A 27,741-nucleotide genomic window follows, 5' to 3' on the forward strand; every position below is an offset into this window, starting at 1 on the left:
CGCCCTCTCCTCTCACTGCTGCAAACAAGTCACAGCCACCTGTTCTCCACCCCACCCCCTGCCACTACCAACACAACTGTGGCTGCTCTTGAGGAAGGAGGTTGAGGGCTTCCCTCCTTGGGTTGAGCCCCTGTGAGCACAGCCTTCATCCCCACCCTGGGCACTCTGGGTCCCAGGGAAGAGGTTTCACCCCAGTTCTGTGGACCTTGAGTCCAGGAGTGGCCTGAGGAGAGAGGATGGCTGTAGTCTGACCTAGGAGGACCTAGGAGGACAAAGACAGCCCAGAGGGCTTTTTTTTTTTTTTTTTTTTTTTTTCTTTTTCCTCCCTGGCTTTCAGAGTATGATTCCAGGACTTGCCAGTAGGAGTCCCAGATTCTGTCTCCCAAACCTGTTCCTTCTACACCCCCTCCCCAAAACAGGTTTTTGGTTTTTTTTTAATACTGGAAAGCCCAGGGGAGAAATAGGGACAGAAATGACAAGAACCCTTTCCCCAAACCAAGAGAGAGGAAAGAGTGGCGATGAGGTGGAACCTGGTGGGGAGGAGGGAAGCCCAAAGACAAAGAGGCCTATTGTACATGGAGGGGAAGGAGGGCCATAGGCCCTGTCCTATGACACTGACTGGGCCCAACCACGAGACATGGGGAGAGATGCTCGCCCCCTCAGCTGAGACCCAGAGGCCCTGCTAAGTCCCAAAGGGGCAGGGGCAGACAAAAGACAAATAGAACTTTGTAGAACCAGGGGCACCCAGCTGGGTCAGTCGGAAGAGCATGAGACTCTTGATCTCGGGGTTGTGAGGATAAGCCCCATGATGGGTTGTAGAGATTACTTAAAAAAAAAAAAGAACTTTGAAGAACCAAAGAGAAGGAAAAGCAGCCCGGTTCCTCCAACCCCTCACTCAACTGCAACAGGGCCACAGAAGAGAGATGGCAATGACAGGAGAGGCAGGAGGCCCTCAGGCTGTCTCGGCTAATGCTTCCTGCAGAAAAGTAACAAAGGGACATGGCAAGACCCAAGATGGACACTTAGGAGTCTTGCACACCACCCTAAAATGATTCTGAATTTTCCATTTGCTGAGACCCTCAGAAAATTCTGGTTCTTGAGACCTGTGGATAATAGAGAAGAATGAGGAGGCTCCATCTTTCTTCTCCAAATATACACTCTCTACCCCTCCAACAACTTGGACCTCAAATATGAGAATCTCAGCCAGAAGGCGTGCCCAGGGGGAAAAGAAATAGAAGGGCCAAAGGCAAAATGGAAGGGGAGAAATTACCTCACATGTGTAGAGATACTGAAAGGTCTTTATTGCCCACCGGCCACCATCAGTTTCCCAGCCACATGCTGGGCCTTCTGGGTGTCTCTCCAACCAACTCTGAGAGCCCATGAAATGCAGCCATGGTCCGGCTCTCTCCTTCCAGGGGACCAAGGTGCTCCCTGGGGCAGACAGTATGGCAGCGGGGCCTCAGAATGAGGGGAGGGAGGACAGAGCAGCATTTCCTGCTGAGGATGGGAGAGAGGGCCCTTCTTGGCACCCACTATGGAGGGCTTCCCTGAAGAGGAAGACGGGGGGCAGGGGAGGGGCTCCCTAAGTTGGGATGGCATGGGTGGCAAAGAGCACGATGAGGAGGATGATGATAAAAACAATCACACAGATGAGGACAATCATCTTCACGTTCTTCCACCAGAATTTCCGAGCCACCTTCTGTGACGTGGTCTTGAAGTGCTCCGACTGTTGGGGGATAAGGCAGAGTGAACCAGTGCATCCTCCCACTGGAACAGAGGCCCACACGCCGTACATCTAAATACTTAAGTGATCAGTTGAAATAACAGATTGTTAGACAAAAAATGTTCTGTCCTCCTGCCTTCATGACAGTCTGGTGGGCCACGTTCAAATTTAGAGTTCTTGGACTCCCTTTGGCCCCCTGCTTTCCCCGTTCTCTTCTTACCCTGCACCATCATGCACCTTGAAGCACCTATGCTCACACCCAGGGGTGCGATACTGTCTGCACGATCCACCTTGGGAGGGTACACATTGGGGCCAAGGGGTGCAAGCTCCAGATGGTCACATCTCCCTGGATCCATGACCCCTCACCCCACGGGGACTACTGAGGCTGGAGGGTGGGCCAGGGCAGCATGGAGGTTGGAGGTGACAGAAACTGCTCTTTCTCCTCAACTCAAGTTGCAGAAATTAAGTTTCCCTGGGCCATGCTCCCCTGATTAGGCTATGGAAAGAAACACTAAGTCCCAGGGAGACAGGAGACAAAGGACCTATACCCAAAATTACACACAGGACTCAGAAAGCCATGGCCAGTCTCTCCCTGTGGACGTGGAACCTTAGGCTCCAGCCTTTATTGGAGTTACTTTGTTAGAGTTACTCCCTCCCTGAGCAGCTGGCTTCAGCCCCTGGCTGGAGGGAGAGAGGAATGAGGTCTAGCAAGATGTGTGGGAGATATTATTCTAGCCTTCAGTTAGCAGAGGACCCTTTGATCAAAGAATTTCACTGCTCTTCCCAGCTTCTTTTGAAAGCAGACTCAGCAAAACTCCAGCAGTTTTCTACCCCCTGCCAAATAACTCCCAGAGAAGGCCAAAGGCCCTAGGAGGATTTTCCAGAGCCAATATTTTTGCCCTGGGGAGGTCAGGTCCAAATGATTGTCAAGGGAAGCCTTCAAAGAGAAAAATCAGTTTCATGGGAGAGAAGCCTAAGAATGCAAGGCCTGACCGGGGTCGTCTGTCTCAGAAAATACCTCCAACAGTCAGCCCCATCCACCCTCCCCCATAGTTGGACCCCTTCCCTGGATCCCAGTCCCAATCAGTGGAATAGAGCAGAATCAGAACTGGGGACTCGCTCATCAATTCCCAAAACAAGTGAAAAGGCAGACTTTCCTCCTATTCATTTTGCCCCCAACACCACCAACCCCCAAACCTCAACAATCCTCTCTTCCTCTACCCCCAGTGGGCTCCCCATCTCACTGTGGCTTCCAGATCCTCTGTCTTGTTGCGGAGATGGTCCAGGTTTTCTCCTCGGGCCAGGATCCGCTCCACATTCTGGGTCATGATATTCTTGACTCCTTCCACCTCACTCTGCAGGTTCCGTACACGATCATTTCCTCCACCTCCACTGGCCTCCTCCTGGGCAGCAACACAGGGGTTAATTAGGTCAAGCAGTGGAGGAACTGAGACTCAGCCTCAGAGGCTGGAGGAGGAGAAGGCCTAAGATGGACTTTAGCTTTTTTTTTTTTTTTTTTAATGTTTGAACTGTTTACAAAAAGAAAGTTTTCATGTATTACTCATGTAATCAAAAAATAAATGCATTTTTAAGTCTCGGAAGTTGAGTGCTGATGCTAGACAGACTGGATCAAATTTCTTTTCAGGTTCTCAGGGCCCCTGATGAGGAAAAGAAACACAGCACTAAATCCCTCTCCACTGTTTCCTTGCTCCTCTGATTGGGTTAGAGGGAACTGCTGAGCAGGCATCTTACAAAGTAGAAACCCTAAACCGTTACTTACCAAAGGGTCCTTGTTACAAATATGTGTGCTGGGCAGCAGAACACCCTCAGCTAGCACACCCCCCCTTCCCTGCAAGAGAGTAGCTGGAGAGCAGTTCGGGTCCCAGGCCTCCAGCCTAACTGCTGTGACCCAGAGCAACAGCAACCAGGCTCTAAGTCCCTCACCAGGCCCCATGAGGGACAGTCATTGCGCCACAAACTTCTGCTTTCCCCACCACACAGCACCATGCGCAGGCACCAAGCCACGACTGCCTGCTTAAGCAGATATTAAATAAAAACAGCAGCCTGGGTGTTGGGGGAAATGGAGGGCCAGTCTGCCCTGGCTGATGATAAGGTTTTTGAACAAGGAGGGAAAACCATTATTAAGCTCCTCCCACCCTGACCCACTAGACCTCTTGAAACAGGCCAGGAGCCGTGGGTCCAAACTAAATGGGTTATCACAGAAATCCAACTTCTGGTTCTTTTACAAACCCTTAGTTCTCTTCCTCACGTTTATGGAGAGGGGGCTGATTCCTCAGACCCGGCAGAGAGATTCCTAGGGTTTCGGTATAGGGCTAAAGTGAAAGGCAGGCGGGAGGCGCGCGGGGGGCGGGGGGGGGGGGGGGGGGGGGGGGTGTCTGCCGCTGGGCTGGAATCCGCCCTGAGAACTTCAGAGGTGCTGCCCAGGGGTGTCACAACACCCGGCGGCTGGAGGGCTGGAGGAGGAGATGAAAGGCTTCTCAGCAGCTCCTCGCCTGGAATTCGGATCCCCCACCCCCACCGAAACCCTGCTCCAGGCCGGCACAGAGGTCAGGGGAGGGAGTAGAGAAGAAGCAGGAACACCCGCCCAGGCAGCTCCGAACTTTTTGCAGTCAAGTTGTCAAAGGAGAAAGGCCAGTCAGCCCTGGCCCAGCCCTCCGACTTTGCCGCCGCGCTCTCCTGATCCCCAGCCCCCAGCCCACTCTGGCCCGTCTTTGAATCAGCCCCTTCCTGGTTTTCAGCTCGCTCACCATGTCTCCAAGCGGCTCAGGCCTGTCAGCGGCAAACTCGCCTAGTCTGTTTCCTCCCGGGCGGCCCTCGGCTCACTTCCTGCTTGCTCCAACTTTCAGCCTGCCCCCGCCCACCTCGCATCCCGAGCGGTTCCAGCCTCACCTCCGGCAGGTTCCCCCAGGTAGGCGGGCACCCTCCATTGCCCTCCCAGTCTCCTCCCAAACCAGGGCTTAGGCTTAAAGCAACAGGGCTCCCGGGCACCAAAGGTCTTCTAACTCATCAGGAACAAGAAAAGAAAGATCAAGCAGCCCTCCTAGGTTTCCTGACGCTGGACCTCCCGATATAGAAAGGGAAGCTGCCTCTCTCTCTCTCTCTCTCTCTCTCTCTCTCTCTCTCTCTCTCTCTCTCTCTTTTTTTAATGTCCTGAATATCTGACCCCAAAACTTACAGACTGAAATCAACCCTAAGCACCCTGCCAGGGCTAATTAACATAGAAACAGAACACAGATATGAAAATTTCTTGTCGGCAACCCTTGTTCCCATGTTTATGGTTGGTCAGAAAGTATTAAAACCTCCAAAGTCTGGAATGCTGTGATCTTTGGCTGTGGTGTCAGAAAGCTCTGGGTTATTAGCTGTGTGACCCTGAATGAACCTCTTCACCTCTCTGGGTTTTGCAGGTGCTAGTGATGATGTCAGAGGATGGTGGGGAGGTATAAAAGGATAGCACATGCAGTGTGCCTGGCAAAGTGTCCAGAACAAAGACCTATCCACTGTTATAACCAGGAAATGATGGCTAACCAACCCCTTCTTTCCTCCCAGAGTTCAACAATCCCTTCAGGAGCCACCATGAGGGGTTGGTGAGCCGAGTCAGAAATGGTCAGATGCCTGCCCTATGGACCAGAGAAGGGCCCCAGGGCAAAGGATTTTTCCACCACCTGGCTCCAGGCCAGAGAAAATCCAGTCTTCCTGGATGGTATTTATGAAGACAGAACAATAACAGGGTCACGCAAAAGGGAACAAACATTCCTGTCCCATCCCAGAAGTATCAGTTCTAAGAGGGAAATGTCAGCTTCTCTAACACATGCTTTTTCAAAGGATTTAACAAATTTTGGACCTCAGTTTTGAGACACTTTATTCTACTTTATAATGAAATCTTATCCCAATTTAGATATTATATTTTGCAAACCTGAATTTCGATGGACAGTACCAGCCTGCTTTCACCATCCTTAGAAAAGCTATAAAGTAGAGGCGCCTGGGTGGCTCAGTAGGTTCAGCATCCGACTTCAGCTCAGGTCATGATCTCACCATTAGTGAGTTCAAGCCCCGCGTGGGGCTCTGTGCTGACAGCTCGGAGCCTGGAGCCTGCTTCAGATTCTGTGTCTCCCTCTCTCTCTGCCCCTCCCCCGTTCATGCTCCGTCTCTCTGTCTCAAAAATAAATAACATTAAAAAAAAAAAAGCTATAAAGTGGTCAAGTGGAGGTAGGTCAGAATCCTTGATCTGTACTTGTGCTGTCCAGTACAGTAGCCACTGACCTCATGTGCACATAGTACTATGTACTGTATACTGTGAACATAGTACTTGAACTATGGCTAATCTGAACTGAGAAGTGAGGGGCCCCTGGGAGGCTCAGTGGTTGACTTTGGCTCAGATCATGATCTCATGGCTCTTGTATTCAAGCCCCACATCCTCAGGCAAAGCCCTGATAGTGCGGAGTCTATTTCAGATTCTCTGTCTCTCTCTGTCTCTCTCTCTCTCTGCCCCTCCCCTACTCTCTCTCTCTCAAAAAAAAATTTTAAACAAATTAGAATGAACTGAGAAGTGATGTAAGAGTAAATAAAGTACACTCTGTATTTCAAAGAGTTGTTATGAAAAAAAGAATGTAAATATCTCACTAGTCATTTTACATACTGATGACATGTTGAAATAATGTCGTAGTATATTGAATTAAATTTTAAAAATTGATAAAATTAATTTCACCTGTTTCTTTTCTTTTACTATTAGACATGCTGATCCATACCTTAATATTTGTGTGACCTTAGATAGACTTATGTGACATCTCTAAGCCTCAGTTACCTCACTGTCTGTGCCTGGCACTGAAAAAACTCTCAGTAAATGGTGGCTATTGTGATTACTATTATTAAGAATGCCAGGGCGCCTGGATGGCTCAGTCGCTTAAGCATCTGACTTAGGCTCAGGTCAGGATCTCATGGTTCATCAGTTCTAGTCCCACCTCAGATGAGCACGAGCTTCACTTCGGGTGAGCTGGAGCCCTGCTTTGGGTCAGTCCCCCTTCTCTGTGTCTCTCTTCCTCTCTCTTTGCCCCTCACAGGATTCTCTGTGTGTGTCCCTAGCTCACTGGCGCCCTCTCGCTCTCAAAAAAAAAAAAAAAAAAAAAGTCCAAATGCTAAGGCAATGGTGGATAGGGGAACATGAAAGGTGCCAAGAAACAAAGGGCCAGAGTAGAATGTCTGAGAAGAGCAGAAAGAAATGAAGGAGGATTTCCAGGGTGGAAATCAAGGTGACAGTAGTTGAGGAGTTACTGGGGTCTAGCATGCCACTGCCAGCCTTGGATATACATCGATGTCCCTGAGGGAGCTGACCCTTGGCCTAGATCCAGCAGCCATTAGGGAGATTCTCTAGGGCCCAGAGTTGGGACTGCAACCTGTTCCACCTTGTCTTCACCATGCAGAATCCCTGCAGGCTTGGCCTCACCTCACTGTGCAAACATCACAATGCTACCCTTGGGCAGAAGACCACCTTGCTAATGCCCTCACAAGATGAGACACTCAGGCACCAAACAATGCACAATGAGCAGAAATGGTACTATGCGGATGGGGGTGCCTGACTGGCTCAGTCAGAAGAGCATGTGCCTCTTGATCTTGAGGTCATGAGTTAAAGCCCCACATTGGGCCTAGAGCTTACTTGAGAAGAAAAGAAAAGAAAAAGAAAGGAAAAAGAAATGATAATATGGGCAGGGTGCAAGACGAGAAACAAGTCATCGATTCCCTTACAGTTAAGGAAGGCTCTATCCCAGGAGAGATGGAATATCAGTCACTCTGAAAAGAAAAATGCTAGGTGGTAGGAGTGGCAGTCAAAGAAGCAATCACGGTGTGATGAAGAATATTCTCAGTCCCTATGTGATCAGAAGATTTGGGTATCAGCTCTCCTACTCCTTGGCTGTAGAGTCTTGGGCAAGCCACTTCCCTCTGGGAGCTTCAGTTTCTTCATCTGCAAAATGGGAAGAAGAATGAAGGTGCTTTGCAGGGTTATTATTTGGATTAAATGGTATAGATATATATTTCTATATTTCTACTAAACCACTTTATGAATGAAAAAAGAAACTAATGGAGAAAGTAGAATGAGAAAATAGTGGAAGAGGAATAGTTAACAGTCTGCAAAGCAACCAGGCAAACTTTGGGGGTACACTGACATCTGTCCCAGTCTTCTTACTTATGGCCCAAGTGGGCAGTTTACTCCCTCTCTGGGGAAAGGCTAGAAAGTAAGGAAAGGCACATTCAGGAGGCACAACAGGAATTGCTTCCTGAGGGATCATAAAGCTCTCACCACTGCCAAGGCCTCTTTTGTCTCCAAATCCTTTTGTCGACCGTTACACTGCTGGCCACCCCATCTGTGACACAGTCACCTCCCCCCATTGCTTCTAATGTGCCTTCTTCCTTTCTGACTGTGACCTTAGAAGCAGAAGGTTCTGCCTTTGGCCATCTTCACTTCCGACTCTGCACTCTCCTGGAGTAATAGTCCTCTATGAGGTTGATTTTGCCCTCCAAGGGACATTTGACAACATCTGGAAACATTTTGGGTTGTTGCAACTGAGGGGATGTCTACTGGCATCCAGCGGGTAGAGGCCAAGGGTGCCAAATTTCCTACAGCTCTCTCACAACAAAGAATTACATAGACCAAAATGTCAATAGTTCTAAGGTTGAAACCCTGGTCTCTCTAGGGAAGTGCAACGCTTTATGGTTGTAGCAGCCATTTCTGGATGTTCTGGATGATCCCCAAATCTGTATCTCCAGCCCTGACCTTGCTTTCAATTGCTACTACCGCGTCTCTGATGCCCTCTCCACAGACACCTCTGACAGTCAAAGCAAGCCCTTTATTTTTCCCCATATTCCTCCTGCTGGGTAGCAGTACTCCCATTCTTGGGAAACTCACAGTTTCCCAAGCTAGGGATCCCTAAACCATCCTACACCCACAATGGGACATCACTAAGTCTTGATTCTATCTTGGTCACATCTCTCTATCCACTCTCTCCTTTCCACACCAGCTCCTGCTTCCTAGGTAACACCAGTATTATCTCCTCTCTGGACAATTCCATCCACCTCCAAACTGACCCTTCTTTTCCCATCCATTCCTCACAGGGCTGCTTGTTATCTTCCCAAACACAGATTTGAGTATGCTCCACCTGGTCCCCAGAGTAAAGCCCAAAGTTCCCGGTTTGGCATCCCAAGATTCTTTTTAACCCGGTTTTTCAAAGCTTATCTCCCATGAGACTCACCTCCCACTCCCCTCAATCATACCAAATTATATGTGCTTCCTCAAACACACCATCTCCCCCTTTTTTTTAACTTTTTTTTTTGTTTATTTATTTTTGAGAGAGACAGAGACAGAGTGCGAGTGGGGAAGGGGCAGAGAGAGAGGGAGACACAGAATCTGAAGCAGGCTCTAGTCTCTCAGCTGTCAGCACAGAGCCCGACATGGGGCTTGAACCCACAAACTGTGAGATCATGGTCTAAGCAGAAAGTCGGACGCCCAACTGACTGAGCCACCCAGGAGCCCCCACACCATCCCCTTTTATATCTTTTTCCAAGCAGACTTTTCTTATGATGAGCAAATATCCTGCTTCACTCATCACTAAGTCTATTAATATTTAAGACATTGCTTGCGTGAAGCCTTCAAGATTTCCCCATTGAAGTTAACTTCTTCCTCTTCTGATCTCCATTACATTTTATCTTTTATAGAATCTATAATACGCTTTGCCATTAGCTGCATATACATTTGACTCCTCCAAGACTCTAACTTCTATGAAGATAGGGGCTATGTCTTCACTTTGGTACCCTTGTAGAAAATAATATATGCCATAACCATAGTAGGCACTCATTTAATGTTTGGGGTACTGAATCAAGAGATCTGAAAGAGGGCTTGTCTCCAGTGCATATAAAAAGATAATTTTTATTAGAAAAGATCCATGAAGAAATCTCTTTCCTGGATTTTGGGCCATTTTATGGATAAACGAATGCTAACTGGCATGAGTCTTTGTATACTGGTCCTGAAAGGATAAACTGGAAATCAACCCCTTCAACAAAAACAAGTTAAAATCATGGGGTGGAGAGGTACTGAGTTCCCACAGCTCATTTATTAGCTGTACTTCTCTTACCCAGAATGCTCTTCGTTCACCCAAGACTACTAAGAACTTTTGATTTCCCTCTTTTCTCTCAAAATTATACTCATCCTTCAAAGTCCAGCTCACGTTTTCAGAAAACTTTCCTGAGTTCTCCAGTCATAATTCATTTCCTCTTCAATGCTCCCACAGTACTTTAAACCCCACTTAATACTTAGGACTTTATAGGGGTGCCTGGGTGGCTCAGTATGTTACGCATCTGACTTATGATTTTGGCTCATGTTGTGATCTCACAGTTCGTGGGATCAAGCCCGCATTAGGCTCTGTGCTGACAGCATGGAGTCTGCTTGGTATTCTCTCTCCCTCTCTCTGCCCCCTCCCCCCACATATGCACGTACTCTCTCTCTCAAAATAAATAAACTTTAAAAAATACACAGAATTTTATATATTCTGTTATTATCCTATTATTTCTATATTCTTTTATTATTATGTTTCCTTGTCCTTCAAGGAAGAGGACAGAGGCCACAGCTTACTAATTTGTTTCTTTCTCTGTAACCTGTACAGTTCTTGTCACATAACAGATCATAATTGCTGAATTTAATGGAACCATCTAATTTGAGTGGTCTTAGAAGAGCTAGCCCAAACTTTCCAACCCACACCAAATTCATTTGGACTGGGGCTGACAGCAGATTAAGTGATTCCCCCCTATAAATAGATCAATGGCTTCCAAAGTGACTTGGCCTACCCTGTCTGTTAGGATAACCTAGAAGTGGGCCAGACCCTCAGCCGCAGGAACAGTTAGCCCAGTGATTCTACCTGCCAAACACATCTGTCCCTAGTAATCCCTACTTTTATATCTATTCCTGACATTCCTTCCCTTTAGGATAATTGTTCTCAACACATGGTCCACAAAACCCTGGGGTCTTCAAGGACAAAACTACCTTTGTAATAATATGGATCCATTATTTGTCCTTTTAATTATGTTGCCATTTGCACTGATACAAAAGCAATTTGCACTGATGATACAAAAGCAACCATGGGTAATAAAATTGTTGGCAACTTAGCAGGAATGAGACACCAAATTGTAGTAGTCATTGTATTCCTCCCTGCTGTGCACTTGCATTTTCAAATAATGCCATTTTCAATTAAGGACATCCCCAGTGAAGCAGTACACATTCTTTTTTTTAATTTATTTTGAGAGAGAATGCACACACAAGCAGGGGAAGGGCAGAGAGAGAGGGAGAGAAGATAATCCCAAGCAGGCTTCACACTGTCAGCGCAGAGCCTGACATGGTGGGGTTGAACCCATGAACCATGAAATCATGACCTGAGCCTAAATCAAGAGTTGGATGCTTAACCAACTAAGCCACCCAGGCACCCTGAAGCAGTATAAATTATTAATTTTATTAATTCTTGACACTGGGGTACACATCCTTTACTATTTTGGGTGAAGAAATGGGAAATACGCACACAGCGCCTTGCATACCCAAGGATGACGGCCGTCTCACAGTTGTTCTAAGAAAAACCACTTGTGCAGTTAAAATGTGACAACTCCCATACACCTCTTAGCCCTCTCCCATTTTTCTCCCATTATTAACATCTTGCATTAGTGTGGTATATTTGTTACAATTGATGAGCTAATATCGATACATTATTATTAACAAAGCCCACAGTTTAATTAGGGTTCACATTCTATGGGTTTTGCCAAATGTATAATGACATGTATGTACCATGATACCATTACAGTATCATACAGAATAGTTTCACTTCTCTAGAAACCCCATGTGCTCCACCTAGTCATCTCTCCCTCCCTTCCCCCAGTTCCTGGCAACCACAGATCTTTTGCCTTAAAACCAGTTTTGTCTTTTCCAGGGTTATCAGTTTGAGTCACACCGTATATAGCCTTTTCAGATTGGTTTCTTTCACCTAGGGATAGGCATTTAAGGTTCCCCAGGTCCTTTTGTGGCTTGGTAGCTCATTTCATTGTATCACTGAATATTCCATTGTATGGATGTGTCAGTTTGTTTATCCACTCACCTATTGAAGGACATCTCGGTTGCTTCCAAGTTTGGGCAGTTATGAATAACGCTGCTTTACATTTGGGCACAGCTTTCGTGTGGGCATAACTTTTCATTTGGGTAAATGCCAAGGAGCACAACTGCTGGATCACATGGTAAAACCATGTTTAGTTTTGTTAAGAAACTTCTAAACTGTTTTTCCAAAGGGGCTATATACCATTTTGCATTCCTATCAGCAGTGAAGTAGACTTCCCGTTGTTCCACGTCTTCGCCAGCATTAGTTGGTGGTGGTGCTTTGGATTTCAACCATTCTGATAATTCTCTCGTTTTAATTTGCAATTCCCTAATAAAATAAGATGTTGGGTATCTTTGGTTTTTTTTTCTTTAAGACTTTTTTTTCATGTTTATTTATTTATTTTCAGAGAGACAAAGAGGAAGCATGTACGGGGGAGGGGCAGAGAGGGAGGGAGAGAACCTCAAGCAGGCTCTACACTGTCAGCACAGAGCCCAATGTGGGGCTCAATCTCACGAATCAGGAGATCATGACCTGAGTTGAGATCTAGAGTGGGACGCTTAACTGACTGAATCACCCAGGCACCCCTTTTCTTTCTTTTTTAAAAAAATGAAACATCATTTTACTTGAGGATATTGGACAGACTATGGTTATTCCAACTGGCACATTTGGCAGATAGTTTTTGAAAAAAGAAAGGAGTGTGACTGTTCCTTAAAGGAAAACAATAGACAGCATTTGTTGCCAATGATAAAATTTGAGCTTTCAAGTGAAAATTAAAGTTTTGGAAAACTTGTATCTGCCACTTGTATCTGTGAGCTTGGCAGCTTCCCAACACTTAAAAGACTCTGAATTTGGAAGAGCAGCATAACTCAGTGAAACAATGTTTTCCAAATGACTAAATGCATGATTTTGTAAAAGGTCCATTCAAAGTGTAAGATATACCATGATTTAATGTAACAAAGCATAAAAGTTCATTGATCTGGTTTCAGAGTCCACATCCAACTAACCTTTAAAAAACTACCAGTTTTAAGTTTAGGTGAGGTATCAAAGATGGAGACCCACAATTATCTAAAAAAGTTATTAAAATGTTTTTTTTCCTTTTACAACTGAGTATCTATGAGGCCAGATTTCCTTCGTATACTTCATTCAACACCAGATCAAATCCAGAAGCAGATAGGAGAATCTAGCTGTTTCCAATTAAGGCACACATTAAAGAGATTTTCATGTAAAACAATACAGTACTACTGTAGTAGTAGTAGTGTTACTTGTGTAACTTTTTGTGGGAAATATGCTTTTTGCATAAAAACGTTATTTCTGTAGGGGCACCTTGGTGGCTCAGTCTGCTCAGCATCTGACTTCGGCTCAGGTCATGATCTCACAGTTCATGAGTTCCAGCGCCCACATGGGGCTCTCTGCTGTCAGCGGGGAGCCTGCTTTAGATCTTCTCTACCCGCCCCTTCCCAGCTGTTTCTTTCAAACATAAACATTTTTTAAAATGTTATTTATGTAAATGTATAATGGGTTTATTTGTCTTTTTAAGAGAATCAATACATATTTTAAACATTTCTCAGTGTACATTTCTAATATGGTAAACGTGGAAAAAGAAAACCCAGGTAAATAAAAAAGCTCTTTAGGGTTCTCAATAATGTGCAGCTGGGTCAAAGTGTCCTGAGACCAAAACAATGTGAGAACCGCTGTTCTAGGATGCCCTCCAGTGATGCAGTTGGCCAATCCCAGCGCAGTAAATAGATATTACAGTGCTGGTCAAGCCTCACCTCTTTAGGAATCCTCCCTGATCGACCACACTTTATCTACACACTGCCCATATTCTACATCCCCTCTGCAGTTGTGCGCTTCCCCAGCTGATTTCAAACCTCTGGTCCCTGGCAGGTACCGGGAGAGAGAATAAAGTAACTCGCACCCTCTCCCTATGCCGGGATAGCCCTTCGAGGTGTGTCCTCAACTCAGAGGTTAACCTTTCTGGGGAACAGTCTGACATCTGCGCCCGCATCGCTCATGTCTGGGAGCACCGCAGGGACACCATAACTTGGAGACGCCTAATGGAGGCGGGAAGAGCCCAGGGAAGTTGCCAGAATTCCGAGATATCTTAAGGCTGAAGGCATAGAGGGGCTTCGGAACGCTTCGGGGGAGAGACAGGTCTGGCGGCTGAAACGAGGCGGGTCTAGGGCATCCTCACCCCTCCTCTGTCACAAAGCAAGGCGACGCCCGCTGAAGCGCTAGCTCGCTTGCACTAAGGCTCTTCGCTCCTCCCTTTGCCGCCAAGCAGGGAGCCGGCGCAGCTGGCCAAAGCCCTCCACGACAGTCCCGGCGCTTTGCGGCCAGCCGTGCGCGTGCTGATGTGTCGGGGAGGCGGGGCTCAGGGAAGTGATCCGTCGGACGCTCCCTGCTCCCGCGCCGCGTCTGTGGCGGTGTTATCTCCTTGGAGCCATGGCGGTGTCTGCCCGGTCCGCGCGGGCCCCGTCGGACTCACGTAGGCTCAGAGTCCTCCCCTGCGGCACAGAGAGAGAGAGAGAGAGAGAGAGAGAGAGAGAGGGACGCTGGTGTCAGAGGGGCGGGGGCGGTAGCACTGCCCTGTGGGACCCCGGGAAGGGGGCCTCTGTTAGGAAGGAGCTTGTAGAGAGAGATTGCAGCCCGAGGATTTGGGCTGATGATGACACTCAGGGCGCGAGAGGTTCTGGGGCATTGGAGGATCCAGAAGGAGGGGTTGCACTGCAAGGGTGTTAGAGTACTTAGGAATCTGTGGGATAACCTGGTAGGCAGAAACCCTGGGGCTGTTGGGGCTGTGATTTCTGTGATTTGGGGAGAAGTCGATTTTAAAGCACTTCCATCCCCACACCTGCACACACGCTTTCTCTGTTGTTTGCAGATAAAGTACAGAAAGACAAGGCTGGACGGACTTCGGGGCCCAGTCAGGGCAGCGGAATGGTGAAACTCTTGGGTTTTGAGTGGACAGATGTTTCCAGCTGGGGGAGGCTGGTGACCCTGCTGAACCGACCAACGGATCCTGCCAGCCTGGCCGTCTTCCGTTTTCTCTTTGGTAAGTCCGGTTTCTGGGAGGGGCCGGTGTGGTGCTGGGTGAGAGAATAACAATCCTCCTTTGTGCATTTCTTGGTTACTTAGTGATTTGCCTCCCTTTGCCTTAGAGCTGAAGATACTGATATCCTGGAAGAGATCTTTGTGGAGTTTAGGATCAAATCCAGCTTTGTCTCCTCTGATTAGGGTTTGGAGGCCAGAAATCTTTTGATCTGAGGTCATAGGAAATACAGAGGCAGAGGAACAGAGACCCATTTTGCTTGTGGCATGAAGTTGCCCAGTAACTATACTGAGGACTAGACCTCAGAGAAATGGCTAGGTGACAGGGCAGACATTTTGGCTGTGAATCCTGAATCCAGAGTTTCCTAACTCATAGGCCACACAAGGATGCTTGGAACGGGTTACAGATGTGCTGAGATATCCATCCCCTTAGCCCAGTGGTTCTCAACTGGTGGCAGTTTTGCTGTCCAGAAGACATTTTTATTTGTCACAACTTGGGGGAAGAGGAAGTAGTTGGCCACAGACCGGTGTGTACTTACGAGCCAGGGATGCTGTGACCTAATGGTGCACAGGAGAGCCCCTCCCAGCAAATAATTAACCAGACTAAAATGTGATTGTCCCGAGGTTGAGAAACCCTGCCTAAACTGGAACTGTCCTCCGAACCTGAGTAGCTGCTTTTGTTTGCTCTAGTGTGTAAGCCAAGTACTATATTCTGGGTGTGCTAGGAAGAGAAAAAGTTTGAGAAGCACCACCCTAGAACACTTTCTATGCCTCATAGGACAGACTTTAAGTTATCAAAACCTAAACAGTATTTATAGCGTTTTGTACACTTTTCCCATTTAATCCTCTTTGTAACCCTGTAAAAGATGAGCCCCTTTCTCAAATAGAGAATGAAGAATTAGCTCAGTGAGGTGCGGTGGCTGTCTGAGATCACATAACCGGCATAATGCCTAGCACAGAGTAGGCGCTCAGTAATTATTGTTGAGGGAATGAGTGAGTGGCAGAGCCAGGGTTAGGTAAGAAGTCTGACCCTGGAGCTGGGTGCATTCCACTGTATTCCAGTGTATTCCACCTCTTCCTTTGCTGAGGGCTAACAGCCCCTCCTTGACTACCTTCTCAGGGCTGTTGATGGTGTTGGACATTCCCCAGGAACGGGGGCTCAGCTCCCTAGATCGAAGATACCTGGATGGGCTGGAGGTGTGCCGCTTCCCCTTGCTGGATGCCCTGCAGCCACTACCACTTGACTGGATGTATCTTGTCTATACCATCATGTTTCTGGGTGAGGGAAAGTGTGGGAGAGATGGGAGTATTACCTGGCCTACCTAAAACAAAGAAATACAAAGCATGCTGGTGAATGACCAAAGTCTTGGGTTCATTATTTCACTTCCGCTGTGATTCATAATTTCATCTTGCTGACCTGTGTGTCACCTCAGCTGTGATCCCATAAGTCTTTTTAAAATATTAGAGTAACATTTAATTTTCATTTAGTTTTACCCGATGATAAAATGTCCTATGACTTTTCTTGATCCCACCCACAGCCTGTCCCAGGGGAGCTGGGCCTGTGGTGACCCTTTGATCTCTTAATCCTCTCCCCCACAAATCCCAGGGGCACTGGGCATGATGCTGGGCCTGTGCTACCGGATAAGCTGTGTGTTATTCCTGCTGCCATACTGGTATGTGTTTCTCCTGGACAAGACGTCATGGAACAACCACTCCTATCTGTATGGTTTGTTGGCCTTTCAGCTGACATTCATGGATGCGAACCACTACTGGTATGAGTCTAGGGGAAAGGGGGAAGGGTTGGCCGGGTCAGGATGGTTACTGGTGATAGGGGCCCAGTGAGGTCCTAGAATTTGCCCCAGCAAGCATATTTTCAACCGTGCTTTGCAAAGTGTGGTTACAGGGTCACATTTTGATTCGGATGAATTCGGGAGGGGGAAGGATCAGTGAGTTGGGGCACTTGGGATGACAAAAAGGAAAATGGCTCCATTCCCAACCCTCCACTCTTTCCGTATCTCCCCAGGTGCCTTGATCTATCCACTTCCTGTAATCCTCTTAGAAGAAGAGAAGACTAAAGCCAGACATAGATGTTTTCAGATACCTCAAGGGTGGTCATGTGGAAGAGGGAGCAGACTTTCTCTGTGTGAGCCCAGGGGGGCAGAGTTAGAGCCAAGAGTAGCGGTTGCTGTGAGGCAGAGTCATATCAGAAGGAGAGGGCCCATCAGGGCCGCTCAGCAGTGCTATCCTGGGAGGAGGTAACCCTCCCCCACCTCCGGCTTAGGCGACCATCTTTTATGGGAGGTGGTGAAGGGATTTGGAGACAGGGTGGCAGGGCGGATGATCTCTAGGGACCCTCCGCATTAAGTGAAAGCAAATATGCACATATGAAATGTCAGTAAGATGGGTATAGGGAAAAAAATCTCAAATGTTGAGTGTGTTACTGATTTATCAGTCATTAATTAACTTTCATTTATTAATATAACATACAGATGCCCCTTTGGTAAATCTTTAAATTCATTCAAAATAGCCAGCTCTGATCATATAAAATTAAGACAGTTTTGACAGAATACTCCTGAAAAGATTCATTTTTATAATTTTTACACAATTTGAAAAAATACCTATCCTTTACTGAAGGCTTTGCACATGGCCAGACACTATACTAAATACTTTAAATTTTTCCTCATTACAATGCCATGAGGTCTATAGTGCTGTTCTATTTATAAATGAGGAAACTAAGGCATAGGGAAGGATTGGCCTAAGGTCACCCACCAGGCTAAGAGGCACAAGTGAGAATCCAGGTCTCCTTAACTACAGACTGCAGTGCTCTTGACCACAAGTGTAAAGTGCCCCTTCCCCAACTTCTCTGCTCATTCATTGTGTTCTTGAAAACCTGTTTTGCTGCTGCCTCCCTAGAATACATCTAGTCTTAGTGTCTTGGGTATCTCTCCCAAGGTAGCTGTTAGCAGGTACTCTCCAGCACTACATCCTGGCATCTAGGTCTATGAAATGTCAGTTTGTCTTAGATTTTGGAATTTTTTTTTTTAATGCAGTATATGTTTACATATACCTTTAGCTTTTCAACCGTTCTTCTCAAATTCATTCTTTTTCAAATTCAGTCATATTCTAGCACTATGGTCCCTTCCCTGATTGGTTCCATTAGGACAAACTAATTTACTAACTAATGGTAAACACTGAACTCTTTGTCACTATCACTCACTAGTAACATTTCTGTCATGACCTAGTCACTGTTAAATTTGCTCATGTAATTCTAAAAGACCTTTAGAATAGCCCAGAGAACCTAAGAGGATATGGGAAGACTTCCTGGGATAGAGAGGTTATTACATTTAAAAAGAAAGGTGGAAATGTGCTGGACTAAGAAACTCTCCTTACTGCTTGCTTCTCTTCGTGTAGGTCTGTGGACGGCCTGCTGAATGCCCGTAAGCGGAATGCCCACGTGCCCCTTTGGAACTATGCTGTGCTGCGGGGCCAGGTACAGGATTTGAGGAAAGAGGGAGGTGATCTTTGATACCCACTGTCAGCGTGGCCATCCTGCTGCCGGACTCCACTGTTCTCTGCCTCCTTGGATTCCTTTTGCTGAAAAGCTAGGCCACCTCTTCTGTCTTCTAGTCTCTGGGTTCTCTTACCTTGTCATGGAAAGAATAGAGCTTTATCCCTGCTAGATTGACATCCTTATGAGAGATATATGCTTCATGACTTTCTTTGGTACGTAATACTGTGCCTGGCATTGGTAGAATGTCAATAAATACTTGTTGGGTGAGTGACTATCCCAGTTGAGTGAATCTAATCTTCCTTAGGCCCTGAACTCAGATCAGAACTTGTGTTATTGCCAGTAGTCTGTAGAAAACGGGGTTCTTTTTTTTTGTTTGAACATTCGTTTTGCATTTTGTGTTTGCAGATCTTCATTGTGTACTTCATTGCGGGTGTGAAAAAGCTGGACGCAGACTGGGTTGAAGGCTATTCCATGGAGTACCTGTCCCGGCACTGGCTCTTCAGTCCCTTCAAGTGAGTGGCAGTCAGGGCAGAGTTTTCGTTGAGGCACAGGTACACAGCAGGTGACTCACCTCCCCCAGGCTTACGGTAACAACTGCCCTCCCTGCTTTGCCTGAATTTGCCACATGCTTTCCTCTGGCCACTTATCTTCCTATTCAGCAGAAGGCAGAGTCAGTGATACCAAAAGATCTAGGCTTACCTGTCCCTGGGCAAGAACAAAGGGAACAAACTAAAAGACGAAAGTCAGAATGAAGTGAGTTGGTGAATGAGTCCGTGCTCCTTGCAGCCGCCATAGGTGGTGCCTTGTGTTGCCGCCCCGGCCTCTCGCCGGGACTCCTCAGCCAGTGTACATAGATGGACAGTCAGCGGCCCTGCTCTGACAAAATCATTGTTGCAAGCTCTTTAGGAAACAGAGGTTTGCCTCTCTTGAATTCTCCTTTCCTTCTGTTTTTCCTTGCCTCTTTTACTTTATTCTTTCTTTTTCCCTGTTCTTTCCCAGTTCCAAAAGTTTGACTTTATTATGTTAGGCATTCGCTTTTTATTTTTTCATTTTTTAAGTATGTTTATTTATTTTGAGAAAGAGTGAGCGCTTGCACAGGAAGGGCAGAGAGAGTAGGAGAGAGAGAAAAATCCCAAACAGGCTTTGCACGTTCAGTGTGGAACCTGACGCAGGGCTCGAACTCATGAACCGTGGGATCGTGACCTGAGATGAAATCAAGAGTCGGACACTTTAATCCACTGAGCCACCCAGGTGCCCCTGTCAGGCATTCACCTTTTAAAATTCCTCCCTTCCTTCCTTCTTAAATGTTTATTTTCTGACAGAGAGAATCAGCTGGGGAGGAGGGGCAGAGAGAGGGAGACAGAATCAGAAGCAGACTGTGCACTCAGCCCCATGTAGGGCTGGAACCCATGAACCACGAGATCATGACCTGAGCCCAAGTCGGACTCTTAACCAGCTGAGCCACCCAGGTACCCCAGTTTCTTCTCATTTATAAACTCCATGAAGAATCTACTCCCGGGGCTCCTGGGTGGTTCAGTCAGTTAAGATTCAGACTTTGGCTCAAGTCATGATCTCATGGTTCGTAGGTTCGTGCCCTGTATCAGGCTCTGTGCTGACAGCTTACCCTACTTTGGATTCTGTCTCTCTCTCTGCTCTCTGCCCCCTCCCTGCTCATACTGTGTGTGTGTGTGTGTGTGTGTGTGTGTGTGTGTGTGTGCGTCTCAAAAATAAACATTAGGGGCATCTGGGTGGCTCAGTCGGTTAAGCATCTGACTTCAGCTCAGGTCATGATCTCAGCCTGTGAGTTCGAGCCCTGCATCAAGCTCTGTGCTGACAGCTCAGAGCCTGGAGCCAGCTTTGGATTCTGTGTCTGCCTCTCTCTCTCTGCCCCTCCCCTACTCATGCTCTGTCTCTCTCCACCTCTCAAAAATGAATAAATGTTAAAAAAAAAAATTTCTTTTTTAAAAATAATAAAAATAAACGTTAAAAAAAAAACACTTACTCCCTAAAGTACACTCACTTCTCAATCAAATTTGCTCTGTGGAATCTGCCCCTACTTATTACATAGGGCATGTGGAAAAAAATTGAACCGCTAAAGTGTGTGGAAATGAAAAGGGGTTGGAAACTCCCATAGGGTGTCTTTGTGCAGAGTTCTATCCACCTGCTATGGTACATCCTTTGGCAAGGACAGGGCAGTGGAGTTTGCTGTGAATGCTGGGTTCTCCGGTGGGCTGGTGCCTGACCTTTGCTCCTGGTCTCTACAGACTGGTATTGTCCGAGGAGATGACTAGTCTGCTAGTGGTGCACTGGTGTGGACTGCTGCTCGACCTCTCAGCCGGTTTCCTGCTCTTCTTTGATGCCTCGAGGTCCATTGGCCTCCTCTTCGTGTCCTACTTCCACTGCATGAATTCCCAGCTTTTCAGCATCGGTCAGTACCTGTGGTCTGGTAGGAGATGGGAAGCCACAGGTTTGTGGGGAGGGACTGGCCGGAGACATTGTCTGGGAGTGGGAGATGGTGACGGGAACTGGAGTTAAACTGAGCCAGATGTAGTCACTGGAAAATGGCCGTAAACAGGAAGAGAGGACTGGGGCCTCTGGGCTCAGCTAGCGTGTTGTGTAGGAAGGAATCTCGGGGAAGTAAGAATCCTCTAGTTAAGAACTTCTTTCGTCACAAGTAGAATACCTGGGAGAGGCTTCCTGAAGTAGGGGAGTGGAGGGGATTACCCATGTTCCCTGCAACCAAACTCCTGAAACGCTTATTTTCTCCCTGCCTTCCTAGGTATGTTCCCCTACGTCATGCTCGCCAGCAGCCCTCTCTTCTGCTCCCCTGAGTGGCCCCGGAAGCTGGTATCTCACTTCCCTGAGAGGCTGCAAGAACTGCTGCCCCTCAAGGCTGCCCCTCAGCCCAGTGTGTCCTGCGTGTATAAGAGGAGCCGAGCCAAAGGTGGCCAGAAGCCAGGGCTGCGCCATCAGCTTGGTGCCGCCTTCACCCTGCTCTACCTCCTGGAGCAGCTCTTCCTGCCCTATTCTCATTTCCTCACCCAGGTATGTGTGGGCTGGGGGTTAGGTTGGGAAGTGGCAGAGGTCACAACGTTAGGGAAGTATGGGGCCGTGTCGGTTGAGAATGGGGTTAGGAGAACTGTTGGGCCGATTGCCTCTGTCCTGCTTTTTCAGGGCTATAACAACTGGACAAATGGGCTGTATGGCTATTCCTGGGACATGATGGTACACTCGCGCTCCCACCAGCACGTGAAGATCACCTACCGTGATGGCCGCACTGGCGAGCTGGGCTACCTTAACCCTGGGGTGAGATGTCTGATGCTGACAACTTACTGTTCTTCAGAGCTCCCTTGAGCATTGGGGTCTGATTTGGTCCTAAATATAATTATAAAATAAAACAAATTTGGGTCCACTCTGCCCACTCTGTCCTCTCAGGAGCCGGGTTGACCCTTCTTTTGTGTGAGTTCAAATAGGGCAGTGTCATTCACTTCCTTTGAATTGAAATTAGATTTAGGAAAGGTAAGTATATCAAGCCCAGCAATAAACAATTCTTCCCCAGAGACGAGTTGAGGGTTTTTTTTTTCCTGGTCAAAATAGGCACCAGACAGGACTCTCTTAGTGCCATTGACAGTGCATGACCCATCTGGGAGGTTGATAATGATGAGGTGGGACTAATGTGGGGGTTTGGGGCAGGTATTCACACAGAGCCGGCGATGGAAGGATCATGCAGACATGCTGAAGCAATATGCTACTTGCCTGAGCCAACTGCTTCCCAAGTACAATGTCACTGAGCCCCAGATCTACTTTGATATTTGGGTCTCCATCAATGACCGCTTCCAGCAGAGGTGGGCACAGGGAACAGAGAAGGGGAAAAATGAAGTCCCACTCCTTTTGCCAAGATGAACAGCCCATGCTCCCCAGTGTTGTCTTGCTTGAAAGGCTGTCTGTCCTCTGGTGCATGTCCCTGTTGAATTGGTTGTGGGCATAGCTGATTGCTTCCAGCAGGGGGCACCATCAACCAGCAGAAAAGGTAACTGACTTTTTTTTTTTTTTTTTTTTTCCCTAAGATGCTGTTAACGCAATTCTCCTCAGGTGGCCACTAACCCCCATTCTTCCCAATGCTCCAGAATCTCTTTCTCCTTCTCTCTCTGCCCCAGACTGGCAATAATATGCTGACATAAGCCATTTCTTCTATTTGGACACCCTGTTCCCTCTATCTGGGAGCAGTGATGAAGGGAACAGAACCAGAAATTCTGGTGGGTAGGTGCTGTGGTCTCTTTAGAACATGGTTTTCTTTCCTAAGGATTTTTGACCCTCGTGTGGACATCGTGCAGGCCGCCTGGTCCCCATTCCAGCGTACATCTTGGCTGCAGCCACTGTTGATGGACCTGTCTCCCTGGAGGACCAAGTTACAAGAAATCAAGAGCAGCCTGGACAACCACACTGAGGTGGTTTTCATTGCAGATTTCCCTGGTATGGAGGAAAGCAAAGAACCTTTGCTGTCTTTCCCTGTGGTTTCCTTGGCCAGCGACATTGCCTGTGATGGAGAGGGGAGGGGCATTCCTGATGGGAGGAGTGTTCTTGAGACCTGAAGGGTGGTAGTGGTAAAGGGAATTATTTCATCTTCCATGGGGTAAGCTGGGGAACTTTGTTGCCCCTGGCAGGGCTGCACCTGGAGAATTTTGTGAGTGAAGACCTGGGCAACACTAGCATTCAGCTGCTGCAGGGGGAGGTGATTGTGGAGCTGGTGGCAGAACAAAAGAATCAGACTCTAAAGGAGGGAGAAAAAATGCAGGTATTTTGTTGGAATTAACAATGGCAGAAAAGTTTAGATGAGTGGAGTTAATTTACTATAGACTCCAAAGTGGGAGCTCAAAAATCAAGGGTCCCCAGGGCTGTGAACAGCCTCACCCAGGATTCTAGAAGTCAGTTCCTTCGGACTCCAAAATACAATGAAAAGAAAGACGTCTAGGTAGGGGGGAAGGGGGGGGTGGGTTGGGGTGGGGAATGTAGGAAGCCCATAGGCTGCCTGGGAAAGGTTAGAGAGTGAAGTATGTCCATTTCTTTTCCCTTGTCAGTTGCCTGCTGGTGAGTACCATAAGGTATATACACTGTCACCCAGTCCTTCCTGCTACATGTACATCTATGTCAACACTACAGAGCTTGCACTGGAGCAAGACCTGGCATATCTGCAAGAATTAAAGGAGAAGGTGGAGAATGGAACTGGTGAGTATATGAAGAGTTGGGCTAAGAAAGCACCTGGTTATAAGTCAGGGTTGTGAATGAGGATCTAGCCACTAAAGAATGAACTTGAAGTTTCTGGCTGGTGAAAGGAGAGTTCTAAAAGAGAGAATGACCTCAGTGATTCCTCTTTTTGCCTTCTGGGCAGAAATGGGGCCTCTACCTCCAGAACTGCAACCTCTGCTGGAAGGGGAAGTAAAAGGGGGCCCTGAGCCAACACCTCTGGTTCAGACTTTTCTTAGACGCCAGCGACGGCTCCAAGAGCTTGAACGCCGGAGAAATACCCCTTTCCATGAGCGGCTCTTCCGCTTCTTGCTACGGAAGCTCTATATCTTCCGCCGCAGGTGAGTTATACTGACAACAGTACTGGTCATTGCCATCAGATGTTTGCAAGTTGGGTAACTTTTCTCTGGTGAAGGTAACGGGAGGGACAATCCCAAGAAAGGACAGTCTAGTGCTAAATACTTTTTCCTCTCCATTCTTTTCCCCCTGATGTAATGGAAGACTAAATGATCTGTGTCTGATGGCCTGCTGTCTTGTTCTGCCTCAGCTCACCGCCAGCCTCCCTGTGGGTTATTCCTACCTCACTCTAGAATCCTTTACTGGACCATATAAGGAGTGGTGTGCCCTTCCAGCTGGGATGGGTGGGTCACCGGGCGGGGGGGGAGATTTTCATTTATGCCTGAGTGAAAGAAGGTAGGACCAGGTGGCCATGAGGGGTTCAGCAGGAATCCCTATGTAGAAACAGGAGTTTGGACTGGCTGGCCTTTTTCTTCTTTTTCAGCTTCCTGATGACTTGCATCTCACTTCGAAATCTGGTATTAGGCCGCCCTTCCCTGGAGCAGCTGGCCCAAGAGGTGACTTATGCAAACTTGCGACCCTTTGAGCCAGTTGGAGAGTCAAGTCATTCAAACACAGATTCTTCGAATTCTGATCCCCCTGAGCCAAATTCTGACCCTGTGCACTCAGAGTTCTGAGGGGGGGCAGATGTTGGGTACAGATGTGGGAGCAGCCAGTCATAGGACCATCAACCTATGCATTGGAAATGTGAAGAAATTGATATTTTATATATTTTTCTTCTTTATTCATAGTTCTTTTAAATTCAGAGAGGATATCTTAGAGGAGCCAAGAAAGTAAAGCAAGGATAAAATTTATCAATTCAAGGTTGAGGGGCTAGGACAGCCATTCTAGGATAAAGGGCTAAGAGTCAGGTTTAAAGTGACCAGCTCCTTGGGGAAAGAGATTTATGTGCCATGATAACAATAATGCCAAACTATTCTCAAGTACTTGTTATATGCCTTCATTATTTCATTTAACCCTTAGTGGCCATTAGCCCCCTATTTTACAGTTGGAGAAAGTAAGGCTCAGAGATCATATAATTTCAAAGACAACCCTCTTAGATGTACCCTGCCTCTTGTAATTTGCAGACTCACAGACAAGAATCATGAAATAGTGTTAGCCTAAAACTTGTCTTGTTAATTACAGGTAAGATTAGGATGGTGATCAAGTTCTAAATGCACAGAGTAATTTTCTCTTCCCTACTGTTGTGGTTCCTTTATTGTTCCTATTATAGCCAGTGAGTTTTTCAGTAGCAGCTATGAGAATAGGTAGGACCAAGTTAAATAAGGAAATTCAGATGATTGGTACTAGCTCTCTCAAAATAAGCTTTAGCATTCTCTCAAAATTAAATTTTAGCATCCTTCTACCCTTTCGTGAGCACAAAGTGATGTAAAGAGAATTAACCAAACTTGGTGAGGGATTAAGGCATGTTTGCCATTATTTTGTAGGCTTTGATGTACAGGGGGACTCAGGAGGCACCTCAATTCCATGAACAAAAGCCTGGCATTGGGCTAGAAAGTAAGAATGCATAGAGAAAAAGGAAGAAAAAAGGCCCCTGCTCTGGGTGCTCATGGTCTTGCAGTAAAGACGGTCATGGCAGTATATTGGCAGTCCCAGTAACTTTGATAAAGGATTACATCTGTGTTTTCAGGCTTTGCTTCCCATGCCTCACCCCACCCCACCCTACCCTACTTCCTTGGACAGTGGTCTCAGGGGGCCTTTCCTAGGCAGCTGCCTTCTCACTGTACACACTTGGGTTGATGATGTCCTCTCCAGTGGTTTCCAGTGATGATGCTTAAATTTCCCTCCTGCGCCCTAGACCTATATATCTAACTAGCTCCATCTGGATATCCCACAAAGCTTTCAAATTCTAACAACTTCTGTTCATCCCCAACTCAGGCCTCCTTCTCATTAGTGAATGGCATTTTTTGACCAAGCCACCTGAGTCCTCAGCCTTGATTCTTCCTTTTTTCTCACATTTCTTAAATTTCAAGTTGCATCAGTTCTACCTCTTGAATCTATTCATTTCTACTACCTCTGCATTCTAATCTAGTTGGAGATAGACCTGAGCAGATACAGTTGTGCAAGTTGGGCCTGAATAAGGGCATCCCACTGAAGTCAAGTGGGACCTCATTCTTACAAGGCATTGTGTGGGTTAGCTAGCAATAACTGTGCCACGAGGTATCTTGGTCACTTGTTAAGTGTGGGGGAAACACTGGTTTTCAATAGTTTTGCAGATCTGACACAATATACCTCGGCACCATGTCCTTTTAAGTTCAGCCATCCCTTCCCCTGCAGTGCCCCCACGCCTTGCCCATTACATGACTGGTATTTGGGGAAGGGACTCCGTGGTAGTTCTAATATAGGCAAGGATGCTACTGTCCCAAACCTGTTAGTGCATCACCTCTTCTTCCCAATGAAAATGTTGGGATGGGATGGAGAGGACAGGTGGTCATCTTAATACTGTTTAAGAAAAGCTATTCAACTGAGTAAATCGGGATTCAGATTTCACTAGAAATCAGGTCTTGTGCAGCTGTTATGGAAATGGGACTATCAATGTCCTTTTTGCTAGGCCTTAGTGTTCTATTTCTCCTCTCAGCATTTGTCCCGGACCAAGTTGTTCCTTTAAACTGTATAAAGTCCAGTACAGATTTCCTTTTTACCTGCACATTGAGCTTTCCTTCCATACCATATTAATACTTTGATCTTCAACCATTTATAATCACCATCACTCCATTTTACCTTTGCTTCTACTCTTCTCCCTGGGCTGGTCACTATTTCTTCACCTTCACTTTTTTTAAATAATTTTTCCCCTGTTAGGCAGAAGCAAAAACTGAACCTAACCTTAATTTTTCTAGTACTATCCGACTAGCCTATAGGCATCCAGTGCATCCCTATCCCCCTTATTTGGCCAGCAGTGCACTGGCATCTAAGAGCTTTTTGAAACTTTAAACGATACCAGGACTTAACCTTGCCCCCCTGCCAACATAGTTCTATTTAAGCCTCCAGATAGGTGTAATCAAGCATTCTTTTGGGTTTCACATTTTCAGATCAACAGTAAAGATGAACCACATGATTGCATACATGCTGGTGTAAACCTGTGCCAAGTGGCTCTGGTCTCTACTTTTAGCTCCTGGTTAAAAAGGGATGGTTCAAGCTCTGTTGTAAACCCCTACAAACTGCCACAAATTTAGAATAAGGGTTTTAGAAACTTGTAATATCATCACTGTAATTGTGCTCAATTTTTCACTGTAGCTCACTTATTCTAGCTCATAAAATAATTAGAAGCTGGCCCCTCACCACTGCTCAAATTTTGCTGTGTTATGTACTGAACATGTAACTTGCAGCCTTTAACACCTGTTTATAATAAAGGGATTAACACTTCAGGCATAATAAACTTTTCCCCCCTACATTGGAAAGATGAAAAGGGGTTTAAATTTTCAAGACTAAACATCACTGTCCCTTTTACGTCCCTAATCTTGGACAGTTTTTAAATGTTACTGGCAGTTGAGTAGCTGCTACATAGTAAGGACATAGAGATTTTGTCCACTGCGTCAACCAAAAAAAGCAATGCTAGACAGGTGAGATCTTGGGAGGTTTTTCTTAGTGCTAGGAATAGGATATACAAACCTACTGAAACGCCTGCAGTCCTGGATGAAGGCGTTTGAGATGATTTCCCTGAACCATGGGAAGGATTACAATTATTCAGGGATAAGGAGTATGTTCTCAGGTCATAT

The 27,741-nt window shown here is 46.7% G+C and overlaps 2 protein-coding genes across 4 annotated transcripts; one reads left to right on the forward strand and one right to left on the reverse strand.

Moving 5' to 3' along the window:
- Positions 1-422: 422 nt before the first annotated feature.
- VAMP8 (vesicle associated membrane protein 8) lies at positions 423-4,604 on the reverse strand. The gene is made up of 3 exons (XM_060656177.3): positions 4,492-4,604; positions 2,968-3,126; positions 423-1,726 (listed from the first exon to the last, which is right to left on the reverse strand). The coding sequence occupies exons 1-3, from the start codon at positions 4,492-4,494 to the stop codon at positions 1,583-1,585; spliced, it is 306 nt and encodes a 101-aa protein (XP_060512160.1). The 5' UTR covers positions 4,495-4,604; the 3' UTR covers positions 423-1,582.
- GGCX (gamma-glutamyl carboxylase) lies at positions 4,493-26,469 on the forward strand. Of its 3 annotated transcripts, none has more exons than XM_078444670.2 (15): positions 4,493-4,652; positions 14,747-14,917; positions 16,034-16,192; positions 16,520-16,685; positions 18,325-18,403; positions 18,830-18,936; positions 20,689-20,852; positions 21,204-21,469; positions 21,599-21,730; positions 22,118-22,269; positions 22,728-22,897; positions 23,089-23,219; positions 23,503-23,650; positions 23,814-24,009; positions 24,450-26,469. In XM_078444670.2, the coding sequence occupies exons 1-15, from the start codon at positions 4,493-4,495 to the stop codon at positions 24,640-24,642; spliced, it is 2,394 nt and encodes a 797-aa protein (XP_078300796.1). In that variant the 3' UTR covers positions 24,643-26,469. The 3 variants fall into 3 exon arrangements, with proteins under 3 accessions (XP_078300796.1, XP_060511973.1, XP_060511974.1); XM_060655990.3 differs by lacking the exon at positions 4,493-4,652 and adding an exon at positions 14,209-14,350; XM_060655991.3 differs by lacking the exons at positions 4,493-4,652; positions 14,747-14,917; positions 16,034-16,192 and adding an exon at positions 16,937-17,168 and having other exon boundaries at positions 16,543-16,685.
- Positions 26,470-27,741: the final 1,272 nt, after the last annotated feature.

This window comes from Panthera onca, chromosome A3 (genome assembly GCF_046562875.1).
Source record: "Panthera onca isolate mPanOnc1 chromosome A3, mPanOnc1 haplotype 2, whole genome shotgun sequence".
NCBI lineage: Eukaryota > Metazoa > Chordata > Mammalia > Carnivora > Felidae > Panthera > Panthera onca.